This window comes from Aplidium turbinatum, chromosome 1, assembly GCF_918807975.1.
Source record: "Aplidium turbinatum chromosome 1, kaAplTurb1.1, whole genome shotgun sequence".
NCBI classification, from domain to species: domain Eukaryota; kingdom Metazoa; phylum Chordata; class Ascidiacea; order Aplousobranchia; family Polyclinidae; genus Aplidium; species Aplidium turbinatum.
This window is the reverse complement of record NC_137472.1, coordinates 48,588,919-48,602,282: the sequence shown is the minus strand read 5'-3', so window position 1 is coordinate 48,602,282 and position 13,364 is coordinate 48,588,919. Positions and strand designations below refer to the sequence as shown.

The 13,364-nt window shown below is 37.8% G+C and overlaps 1 protein-coding gene across 1 annotated transcript in view; it reads right to left on the bottom strand.

Moving 5' to 3' along the window:
* Window positions 1–10,970: 10,970 nt before the first annotated feature.
* Window positions 10,971–13,364, bottom strand: part of LOC145781846 (F-box DNA helicase 1-like) — a 28,771-nt gene continuing 26,377 nt past the window's right edge. The window contains exon 17 of the mRNA XM_082593527.1: window positions 10,971–13,306. Coding sequence (XP_082449653.1) covers window positions 13,067–13,306 — 240 coding nt within the window. The 3' untranslated portion in view covers window positions 10,971–13,066. The remainder of the gene's footprint in view (window positions 13,307–13,364) is intronic.

Below are 13,364 nucleotides of genomic sequence, written 5' to 3'. Positions count from 1 at the left end.
AAAGGGGACAAAAAGTGAAATATTTTGACCAGAGGCGTAGCAACCGCCCTCCGAACCCTCCGATCGGTGGGGGCCCGCAAGGAATGAGGGCCCCTCCGCCAAAGTTTTTGGAAGACAATTGAAATACAGGAAAAAGGCTAACCACGTGGTCACAAACGCACGCGAAATAGCAGAGCTTATTGGTATTGAGCAGAAGTTTTTTAAAAAACTCGTTGCGACGTAGGAAGAGAATGTTTGGTTACGAATGTGCTGATGATTATAGTCGTCTTTCTGCTGAAGAAAAATTAAAAACGCAATTTTTTCTTGTTCTCAGTGGCCATGAGTTCTGTTTCTTCGCGCTTTGACCAACTCGTGGAGTGGTACAAGTTGTTTGAATTTCTGCACAATGCTAGCAGCCTGAAGAAGTGTCTCAGAGAAAATGGTTGGTTTTGAATCTTTATCCTCGGACTGACAAAGCCTTGGTTGGTTATACCTGGTAGTTTCGCACACTTGCAGAGGCTCTTGACGCAGGCCTGGTTACCGAGATTGGCAGAGTGAAGTTTTCGAATTATTGAAGTGTTGTTGCCAGGAAATTATTCCATTCACTAGGTGCCGCTAAATGGAGAGCAGTCCTGAAATGCGTTGCTCAAGCGCACACCCCGAGAGTCGAACTTGCGCCGCATGGTCTAGAGCGGGCACGTAACCACTGAGCTAATGAGGCGGACAATGGAACTGGATAATCACTGCAAAAAACATTAAAAGAAAAACGGGAGACATTGATGCCAATGAACTAATAATGGAATTGAATCGTTTTATTTATGTCATCGAGAAAGAGAAAGGACTTGTCACGGCAAGCATTTTTTTAACGTACAAGAACAGCCTTCAGGAGATATATCCGAATCTTTGCATTTGCACCAGAATTCTTCTGACCGACCACACCAGTTACTGTCGCCAGTGCTGAAAGGACCATCAGCAGCATGAAACTGATCAAGAATATCATGCGCTTAACCGTGGCAGATGACAGGCTTTCTGCTGTTGCAATTACCATCGAAAACAAGATTGCCAAATCCCTGGACTATGACCCATCACAATTTGCGTAGAACAAGGCTCGAAAGAAGCGCTTTGCGTAATTATGAAGTATATGTCCACACTGTCACTGTAGATAGACCTATGTATACAGTATACAGTGGTGGGCGCAGCTAATGTAAAAGTTAGCTTTCAACAAAGAAATCAGCGGATTTCCAATAAATTTACATTCGCTAACGAGTCCGCTAAAATTTCTAAATATTAGCGAGTAGGCTATTAACTGTGTAGGCCTATATATAGTATGAACCCTACATGTTGTGCAAAATAAATACCACATTCCAGTTTTTGCGTTGGAAGGGGCCCCGACTTATGTTCTGAGGGGGCCACGTTCTTTGTTGCTACGGCCCTGATTTTGACAATATCAAGCAAATTACGGGAACGAAAAGCATGCCCAAAGTACAAGTAAAAATAAAAGACAGAACAAGACGGAAGTAGTTCATATGAGAGGTCACTGCTGAGTAAACACGATTGATTAATTTGCTGAAGAAGAATTACCACTTACGATCACACGATTATAGTGGCAATGCATTCAATTATGATTACATTATAAAGTGAAAAATGATCAATTACTACTGTATTACCACATTACGATCTGGTCATATCAAAACGACAGTAGATAGAAATTTCACATTACCAAGTACCAACTGCTTTACAACATCAAAAATGAAATATCTTCTGACAGGTGTACAATCGAACTGACATGAAAATAAATTCGTTTGCTTTACTTAGGCTCCAACATTGTATTTTTCTTTGAAGCCAAAGCTATTGTTTTCAAAACAGACACAAAAAGGCTAGCAAAGTTTTATTTGACTTGGCAACGTGATGAGGAAGTTGCTTTGGGTGGTTTCAGAATTTCGTCATAGTCACGCGCTTTTGTCACGTGATATGGTATTTCGCCATCCGTTGTCATAACAGTTGGGAGAATCCCGCTATGTAATTGAGAAATTTCGCGCACTCAGATTGACTCAAGCGGCGTTCAAAGTGAAGGTGATATGCTGTCGGTAGATGCTGTGAAGCAAATATGTTCCTGATATAATTGTATTGCCAAAGTTTACTGAGTTATTTAAGAAAATAGTTTGTTGAACGACTATTTGTAGAAAGGCTGGAGGTACATTGAATGCTGAATGAGAAACTCAATTACATTCCAAGTTTTATTATATACTGTACAACCCAATGCTATTCACTGCGGCATAGATATACTTAATTTATGAAGGAAGTAAGGACAATGGACATGTTTGTGAAGAGTTCAGTTGTTTTGTTTAAACTTTAGATTTTTTAAAATTGTCATTTTGGTAGATTTGATGTTACAAAAAAGGCGGATAAAGTAATGTGAGCCAAGAAAAGAATTTATTATTTTACCGAATACTCAATAGACTGCTAACAGCCCAAGACCAACATCACTAAAAGAGGCAGCTATAAAACAATGTAAGTTTTTCAGAGTAGCCTACCTTTCACATGTGATCGTGGTTGCAACAGTAGGTAAACACTGAAGCAATGAGTGGTTTTCACTGGTTTATAAACTATAGCTGGTAGCTGCAGCAATTTTGCAGCATGTCTTTACATTTGCTTACATTCAGGCGTTTGCTCCGAGTGCTGCTTGTATGTTTCTTCACTATGTTGAAAAAGATCTGCTTGCTTGATTAAATTCGGCTAATTTAATTTCGTAACTCATTTACATAAATTCTGAATGAAGTCGTCATGTGATCTTTCCCCATCACTAATAAACAATGAATGACACAGCGCTTTTGCACAGATTGTTTGATAACAAACAGACAGCCCTATTTATATCAAGTCTACATCGCCTTTGTCTACAGCTGTCGAAACAAAGAGATACCTTTTAAAAATTAGTATTATCTCAGCCAACAGACAACTTTTTACACAAAGTCGGGACAAAAGCAAGAATTTGTTTTTTCTAGCAACTCATGAATGAGAATTTAGCCTTAGTCAGTTCCAAGAAAAGGAATTGTGTTCAGTGGCGAATCCCAGGAGGGGAGCGTTTAGGGAGAACGCCCCCTAAAACATAGATAAGCAGCTTTATTTTCGGTATATTTGCAAGGTCAGATTAATACAGACCCACACACATCACTGTGTTTTGTTGAAATTCTCTCAAAAACTTCTTGCTGGAAAGCCCCAGGTTGTGTTACAATATAAGACTTGAAAACAAGCGCGTACCTTATAGTTTCAACTTTTCTGTACTCAAAAAGCCTACATAATTTTCTTTTGAATTGCAGTAAAATATGTGGAACAAGTAACTAGCATAACCGTCAATGCTGATTTCTTGTTCATCTGTAGGCGTTGGCCGTCACTCGTCAGTGCGTAGGCAGCGGACTTCAAGTATGTATGCAAAGCAACAGACCCTGTTCAAGCCAGTCATTGTTTAGTATAGTCACACGTTTACTAGATGCTTTTATACATCACAATGTCTATCGAATAAGTCACTACCACTATTGACAAAGTTCAGCTAGATGTTGCGTTATACAGCAACTCATACGTGCCCGTAGCTTGTAGAGCGAAGTCGACACTTTTTCAAAATGTATCTTTCATGAAGTCAATTTCTGACACAGGCAGCACTCAGCAGTGATGCTGATGCAATTATAGTTTCTCAAGTAGGAAACCCCTTCCGTTGAATATTTTGCACATCACGTTGGTTCAATGTAATCAAAGCGATTTTGTTAGATGGTTAGCCGCGGGACTTTGTATCTATTTGTGCAAATGTCATATCTAAAATTGGCCATTGCTTTGTTGTGTAATTTATAAAAACAGCGCACTATCTCGTTTAGCATCGTTATTTATCAGTTATTTATCAAATTTAGATCAGTTCAACAAGCGGAAATACGATGCTAAAGTTGTACTCTAGCTGCTAATACTAAAAATAATTTGTTTTACTAAGAAATAACGTGAAAGTAACGTCATTTGCGCCAAGAATTAAACGTTTGACCATCATGACGTAATATAATAAACCGACGCACCTTACGTTTTTATTAGATGTGACGTTTTTACGCCAAACGTAAAGCCTATTTACCGTGTCATCTAAGGAAAGTTTTGGATGAGTGGTGAAAATTTCTGAGTAACTTAGCGGTAGCACAATTATGGCGCAATACGTGAAATACGTATGACAAAAGGGGTAGTAAAGTATATAAGGAACAAAGAAAATTGACAGTTATCAGTCTTATAGCTGGTCTTGCCAAGGTGGTATCTGTCAAATATACTTATATTGAAAAAGCATTTTGATGGCTACCTCCCAAGGTGGACTAGAACTATCTTCTGTGAGATACAGAATTATAATATGCTTAAAATGCAGGTTTAGATTGAATACATGCTGTGTCGCAACTAGAAAGGTTTACGCTCCATGGTTAATCATGAATATTAGTGTAAGGTGAAAGCGAATCATGTTGATGCAGCTTCGAAACAAGATGAAATACCGTCTCACTCAATATTTTGTCATATTTCTGAAGATTGTTCAAACAAGAAAAGAGTATTGTTTAAATACAAATACTGTAATAAAGACAAGTCATGTCAATTTTATACTGGATCTTGTCCATTCTTTATCTAAACCAGTGTTTCTCAACCTTTTTTGGCCCAACGCCCCCTTCATGAACTGGAAAAATGTTACCGCCCCCCAACAAAAACGATTAATTGCGAAAAGTGAATATAAAAGAATAAATAGTATTAATACTACAAAAGTGCTTAATGCCATGCAAAAAGCCAAGCAGAGCGAATTACATCAAATTAATATAGGCTAGTTACCAGTCTCTAAAACCAAACCCTTACAGCCTGTTTTGCCTTAAAAGAGGGATCATCAGAAGGTCCTTATTCAAATAGAATTATATTTCTATTAGAATAAGGACCTTTTGAAGGTCCCCTTTTTAGGGTGAAACAGGCTGTAAGGACTAAGGGTTTTAGAGACTAGTAACTATATTTGATAAAAGCAAATACATATTTGCGAGCATGAAAACAGTATAGGCCTACTGGTAGTCAGTGTGAACCTTGGACTTGGTGAAAAAGTGCCAGTTTCTTCACATCTGGTGTAAAGTCAGTGAGAAACATTCGAAGATCACCTCTTATGGATATGTCAAGTGGGTTTCGCAGTTTGGTATGTAGCATAATAGCAGAACAACACAGCTGAATCCCTTTTCTACCAGATATGAGGTAGGAAATGCTACCACAAAGATAGAAGCTCTTTGATGAAATCGTTACGCTGGGCGGGAGATGGGTTCAACCAGAATGCCACCTAATAATCAAAACGCCCCTCCTTAAGCCGAAGTAATCATACCCCCCCTACAAAGTCAAAACGCCCCCTGGGGGGCGGTATCACCCCCGTTGAGAACCACTGATCTAAACCCTTGTAACAGGTTAGAGCAGTGCAAAAATGCTCGTATAAATAAATTTCATTAAAAAAAAGGAGACGTCAGACCCAAAGACTATTCGGAACTTGTTTACTACAAAAATGTGTTTTTCTTCAAGGAAAAATGATTGTCACAATCTCCATTGAAAACTTCCGTTATTAACTGTAGGCTTGAATACGGTGCTAAAACAGATGCTGAGTACGGTCCGATAAGCGTTTCAGAAGTTTTGTAAAAAGTCTTTCAACATGTTGGAAGGCTACCCCCGTTAGTGGAGCCTTATCAAGGTTCACGTAGAAAGAAGTAAAAGCAATAAGTCCTTTTCAATTGGGACAAAATCCCACAAGCGATCGTTGTCTGTGAGTGAGAAAATGTTGTCTTCAGTAGTTAAAAAAAAGAAAAAAAAAGTGAATTGATATGATTTCTATGTGTCTGCTGGTCAAAAATATCACATTGTGTAACAATAGCCATGGGCCATTCAAAACGTGTCGCCGGCCGGACTTTTGACACTCCTTTACTAGGCTAACTCTAACATATAGCCTGATAATTTGACTACGGTTTGCTGAAAAAATAATCTGCATTTAGTGCGTAAATACATAAATGTGCATAATTTAATTGCAAATATCAGTAATGAATGTCGCTTTCCCCTCAATAAAGCTCTTCATAAATCTAAATGTCATTGCTTGAATGGAAATGATAAATCTTATTTGTCAATGAAAATTTTGTGGAATTAAAAAGAAACAAACTTCAAAAAGATTAGAATCATGGCGGCTTGACAGCAAATGAAAAATATAGCCTAAGAAGTCATTACAACTTAATCGATCATTGAAGTTAGTTCCATTAAGACATAAAACTAATGCTATTTTTACGAGTTTGTGCATGCAAATAATAAGCCGCAGTCAGTGTGCATAGTTTTTTATACTAGTGCAGTATTTGAGTACAATATCACAGTTTTGACACGATAATATTTCATTTTTCAACTGCTTACTGAAAATAACTTTCAATGAAAAGTGAGTAAGGAATCGAAAAATTTGTAACCATATCACTGATACTCACTGACAATGTAGTGTATAATATGTATAAACATATTATGTTGGAATTTGAAATTGGTTCTTGCGCACAAAAGAACAAAAGCAACTTGTGAAAGAAATTTCGTTTGTTTACTTCCCTACAGTTACACTGACATAGATTGCGCAAGTCAAAAAATCATCTTTTTGATACTGAGTCCGAGTGAAGTTACTTTGGGATAGGCTGCCAGGCGTTTGCAACCCACGGACCACTAACCTACAAACGGAAATCCCCAGCCTTTGTTTAAACTAAACTCGACGTTATTTGAGCGTTACTGTAGGTATGCGTCGATGTAAAATGTCTGTGGCATCAAGAATGATTGATTTCACCAGGTTGTGCAACAATGGTGCTGTATTTACTTTCACCTTGCGAACCAAAGTAAACGGATGCCAACTGTGCAAAAATAACCGTAACTTGGCAATGCCACAAACATATGTAAGTCTACAATCCTCGACTGGTAGTGAGAACCCAATGTTGAACAATTGTTTTTTAAATTATTAGTAAATGCAATTTTGTTTCACTTGTCTAAGGTTGTCTGTAAGTTTGCTAGAAAGTGGTGGCATGGAAAATTAGGAGATAATTTAATTAGGCTTGCTAAAGTTCAAACTATCACAACGGCTAGAAGTAGGCCTAAGCGCTGTCTTTTGGACTTAATCAAGAAGCAGGAAACGCACCAGAACCAACATACATAAAATGTCTTTGCAGTGTTTTCAAACCCAATATGTCACATGATGGAAAAGCTGCTAACGCCACAAAAATGACTTGCTTTTTCCACCGGAAATCAACAGAAATGGTGGATAATTATATTTCTGGCATAAAATACATTTCAAAAACGTAGCCTCCTGCTGTATTGAAGTGATTTGAAGCTTGATAAATCCTCACAGAGTTCACACAAAAATCCGTTTCAGGAAGTGAAACTGTGATCACGAGATCTTTGAAGTTTGACGTACACAATGACGTCAAATCATGTTGCAATGAACAGGAATAATGATCGATACGCAGTGGTTCAAATAGAATCCACAAAGTCTGTGTTTACATGAAGAACAGAAACTTTATTAAATTGCCAACATCCAAATTATTCATTTCCCGCTGTAGCAAATGAAGCATGCATTATTGTAATAACGGAAAGTCAAAAGGGTGAAATCACTTTCACAAATTGACATCGAAGTAATATTAATAGAATACTGTGCCGTTTACTTATAGTCGGTCTAGAAGTCTTGAAAGTTTTAGCAGCTGCACTTTTTTCAATTTGTATCATATTTCTAAATTTGCAAAGCGACTAGGCTACATGATTACCTAACTTCCTCTCACTGTTTTACGCAGTAACGAAATGGTGGATACCTTTTGGAAGTCTTTGATATGACCCGATTTGAAATCAAATCCGGATTTTCCAGCTTTGAAGCGGAAGCCACTGATCATTACATTGTGAGCACTGAACTGCTTGTTAGCGCAGAAGTGTTGAAATATGGTTTTCGATTGCTCAGGAGTAGGCCTAGGCCTATGGTAGAAGTTTTGCACTTAGAAACAAAATGGTCGGGAATATCGGGATGTTTGGTAAATCTGAATAAAAAATAAACAGCTTAAAATGCAGAAAATAACTTTCACACGTTTTAGCTTTCATCAGTCTAATGACGTGAGTTTAGTTTCTGCATTTTTTACTCAGATCAACCAAGTCTTGCGCTTTTGTTGGTAGCGCATCACTTTGTAATACTTCTGATGCTTGTAAGCAGTAGCGTATTTAGGGGGGAGGATAAAGGGCGATGGTCTCACTGTTTCTTGGGCTCCCCCCTAACAAACTTTCTAAATACGCCACTGCTTGTAAGCAACACCCGAATAGTTTGGAAGAACTAGCAACAGTGTCTTGACGCAAAGATTTTGCAAAAACCACATCTTTGCGATTTATAAATAACAATGTAGCCTACCTAACTTAAAACATGACTCTCTCTTCGTCAATCATTATCTACGACGCTTGATTTCACGGAACCTCATTCAACTCATCTATGCTAATCCTGTTGTCGTCCATTGTTGTGTCGAGTCATCTCATTGTTAGACAACCCTTCTTTTGCTCTACTGACTAAAGAATGGGATGGAAGATGAATAATGTACGGAAGATTTAAATGATGGGATGGAAGACAATCTTCCATCATTCCACACCAATTTCCATCATGAACTTTTTACACCATAGCCTATCAAGATATAGAAAATTTGTGAAATAAGTTGAGTAAAAGCAACGTACTTAAACTGAAGTAATTTGATTGTCGGTTTGTATTAATACGACTGTTGCCCGGTCTGTTGCTCAAGAACGAAAGTTGACAAAATTCACATTTCGTGAGTTGCCTAGTATAGTTTCACTTTAGTCTTAAATGCATCGCATTACTCTTGAATGATTGTATTTGTGTGAACACTTGAAAAATCGATTAAACAATCTGAGAAACAATAACATTATGTGGTAACATGAAAAGCGCTTTGGAAACCAAATCGACTGTGCTGTGATATAATCTATCAAGTTCGTTTCAGTACAGCTTTGCATAGCCTATTGGTAGGCCAACGGTACACTGCACAAAAGTAGGAGGCCTATATCAAACAAATAACGTTTATTCATATTGAATCTACTCCGTGGAGGTACTGAAAAAAAAAATCCATGCGATATATCTAAGTCAAGGTCAGGTGCCTCCATAAATATAAATAAAGCTTAAACGATAAGTTAGAAGAGAGATTAAGCTTGCCCTTCCGCAAACTCCAACATACACTGGGCAGAAATCACCGTGAAAAGAGAACACACAAAAGCAGCTGCTCCAACCCCTAAAAACATTTCGACAAAATACCTGGAAGCATCGAAAAAACCAAACAGTTGTCAAGTCCGGTGTCCTTGATTTCACGTGAATTGACAGAACGAGGAAAACAGTTAACTTACTTCAACCATGGACTTCTAAATAGTAGCACCTGGACTGGACATGCAGTGGCCAACATGTGGCCAAACAGTTGGTACAACAGGGTTAGTTACTTGGCTGTTGGCCCACTGTTGTACCAACTGTTTGGCCTCATGTTGGTCACTGCGTGTCCAGTCCAGGTGCTACTATTTAGAAGTCCATGCTTCAACGCATTCCAACTAACCTATCTGCGTTTCCTGTACAATAACTAAATAAGTCCGCCCCGATAGCTCAGTTGGTTAGCGCGTCACTTCTGGAACTTCACTCTGTCAATCTCGGTGACCGGGCATGCGTCAGTGATTCAAAGCCTCTACAAGTAGGCTATGCGAAACTGCCAGGATTAAGCTCTACAAGAAGCTTTCCCAGTCCGAGGATGAAAATTCAATCAATCAAAGTGTTCTTGCAAGAAAACAATGCCACGAATACAGGTCTTCTAGTTCTAACACCAGACGGGTACATTATCCTTAGAAAAATACTGTTGTTAAACGTTTAGCTTAAATTTAGTCTGTGAGCTTACTTGTGGCATAGCCTATAGGCCTACTATGCAGCAATCAGGAAATTTGCTGATGGAAGAAATCTTTGTGATGTAGGCTATTTGATAATTTTTATGATGGAAAAAGAATGGAAGAAAATATTAAGATGAAAAAACATCTTTCGTTCTATTCCTTCCCATACTCTGCCGCTGGCCAGCCCAAACCAAGCATTAATTCATATCTTATTTCAGTGATTAATTGCTCCTCATTATGTGACCAAAGTCAGAAAGTTTATGCTTGGCGATTACGGCTTCCAGAGATATACAGTATTTTGTTTAATGTGGCCCAGAATTTGTTATTTTGGCTGTCCAAGGAACATGCAACAACTTTTTCCAACATCAAAATTCAAATGTAGCAACATTTTTTCCGCCTGCTATGTTCATATCCCTGTTTCACGTTCGTAATAGAAAATATACTAGTTTTGATCAGCTTCCCTGTTGTTGCTAAGTTGACATTCTTGCTCTTGCAGAGCTTATTTATTCAAACCAAATTATTTCTTCTCAGTGTTATTCTTCTCTTTATCTCTGGTGAGTTGTCATAATCCAAACATATTTTTCGTTCTAGAAAAATTGAATTTCTTCAGTTTCATTTTTAATCTTGGTGTTATCCGCTTTTTAATGTTCCTAAAAAGACCACCGCTCCAATTTTTTGAGGGTAGGCTACATTGCAGTTCGTCAAAATGCAAAAAAATGTAGCCTACGTATTTTAAAATAGATGCGTAAAAATCTTTGCGGGTGTGGAATTTGTATTATCGTAATATTGCATTTCTTTTACCTATTACTATCAGCTTTTAACTCTGGCTTTTAATTCTACCAAATTCCAGTGAGCTTGCAATAACTTCATCGCTCTACGGATGCAATAAAGAGGTAGAGACATTCCAATCCCGGAGTAACATATTTCTCTGTTGTGTTAAAATCAACTCTGTAGGCGCAAGCCTATTGGGAAATGTTGTTGCAACTAAAAAAGTGTGTACCTAGAGTGATACACGATGATTTGCTAACTATATCTGTTGTACTTAACGAACATTTGGACAAGGTTTCAGTAGTTTCTTGAGCACAACTCGAAACCGACGATCAAGTGAAGCAAGAAAATATGACAACATGTTTCTCTTGCTCACCATCTAACGGAAATAAATTTGAAAAGCAGTTGTAAAATACGCATTCGATAATTAAAAAATTCTGCTAATTAAAAATAAAACCTAATGTGCGGCAACCAAACGATAATAAAAAAGGACAATGATACACACACTGAAGAAATGAAAACGACAGTAAGTAAACTGCATATACTCAACATCATATAAAATAGTTAAGATTCTCTTCGCTTTTGCACTGGTCAAACATTTCGTGATGATTGACAAACAGCAATGTTAAAACAGCAAGTAACAGAACATTTCCATCAAATGCTGAATCAAAGGTGGATCGTGCATCATCCATGAAGTTGGTTTAACCTTAAATCTTGCATCAACGTAAAAAATACCATTTGCTACATGTGTAAAAAACGCAAATGGTTTAGTTCAGGGCTTCCCAAACTTTTTTGGTCGCGACCCCTTTTAATCTCCTAAAATTTTCCTCGACCCTTTACGGTTAAAAGAATAAACTATGCAAAATTTACGTTTGTGATATTTATTGAAAGGTTTAATTTAAACGAAAACTAAAAACAAGCTATCCGTACTCGAAGCCTACTACTTTACTACTTGTAGCCTGCTGCAAACAAAACCAAAAAGTAAACATATTTATTCAGTGGGATGGGTGCGACTGCTCTCTGCCACAAAGCAGGTCCAGCCGTCGCTCGATGTTTGTCAATAGCCGGTTTCAATGTTACTTACGCTGGAACGGTAGTTTATCAACGTTGAAAACACTGACACGCACATATGCGTGGAGACAAACCGCAGGAGTGCGGTTACTGCTAAGCCATATAATGGTGAATATTCCGCTCTAACGTTCGGCTAAGCCAAAAAGTGTGAAACTTTTTTCCAGAAAATTCAAGCCACAACTTGAGTCAAAAGATAGATCTGCAAATTTTTCCTGAGATGTGAAAGAGAGGTGCTCGGTAATTTGCTTTTGCATTGCAAATGAATTTTAGATCCAATCTAAATTGGTATTGTCCAATTCTAGAAGAAACTACTTTTTAAACTGTTTCAACAGTCCTGACAAGTGTCGGTAACCAGAGGCTTAATAACGCTTGATTCCACGCCATTGTTAGTCAAAAACTTTTCAATAAATGAAAATATTTCAAATGAATCATTTTCAATTTTTTGTTTCTAGATGTTTAATTTTTTGATGAACGCTCCAACTTTAGATTTCAATGTGAAAACATAGATGTTTTCTTCTTGGAAGGACAAATTAAATTCGTTCCCCTTTTTTCAAGCAAACCTGACAAGTAGCATGATTTGAAAAGCTTTTCCAAAAACGTCTTTACAAAAACGGCAGACAAAGGCTAAACTTTTTTTCGTTGAAAAAATCACGACTTAATTTTTTAACACTAATAACTTTTTAAAGCGTTGGCTTTAGTTTTGAAATCCACGTTTACAATGCAGCAAAGAGGGTTTTAAACTCCTATTCCATATTTCACCATAGGCTATAATCTTACAAAATACGGGTAGCCTATTGAGTGCACGACTCTTAATAAAGTTAATAACTTTCACAGCATCTTGCACATACTGTAAGTGTTAATATGCAGTGCTTTGTGTAAAATTTGTATACTTTCTGCGACCCCCAAAGTTCATTATGCGACCCCTCAAGGGGTCGCGACCCCCACTTTGGGAAGCCCTGGTTTAGTTAACACTCCAGCTGCCAACAATAGGACTGAAACAACTTATACTCCAGGAGGGAAGCCGCTACAATGACCAATGATAAGCGAAAATCTTGGGGCTCACTTTACGGTCCAGTTATGTATTGAATTCAGTGACCTGTCATGTCCCGGGCTGCTTACAGCCACACACCACCGGTGATACATCGTATAATACCAGGGGAAACAAAGAAAAAATCCGCAAACAATTCCAGCAAATCAACATCTTACAATGGAAGTGATTTCAAAAACTCTTCACTTTTTAGCTTAAAATATTAGATTTTTCAAAAAGTGGCGTAATTTTGTCAAAACTACAATAACCAACGATGGACAACCTCGTTCAATCTATAATGATGACATCGTCATTGTCAATGGCAATGATATCATCATCATCATCATCATCCTCATCATCATCATCGACGTCATCTAAAAATGCGTCATCAACAAACACAATGTTGATGTCTGGATGTTGGAAGACGTTTTGCGTGGGCAGTATGTCATTGGGATCACCCAGTATAGAACCCCAACCGGGGGTAGAAGACGACCCACATTTAGGACACATGGGGCCCTCGTCTTGCATCTGAAACACAAAGCATGGTCATGAAAGATCATTATAATTAGGATTGTGATTAAATTAT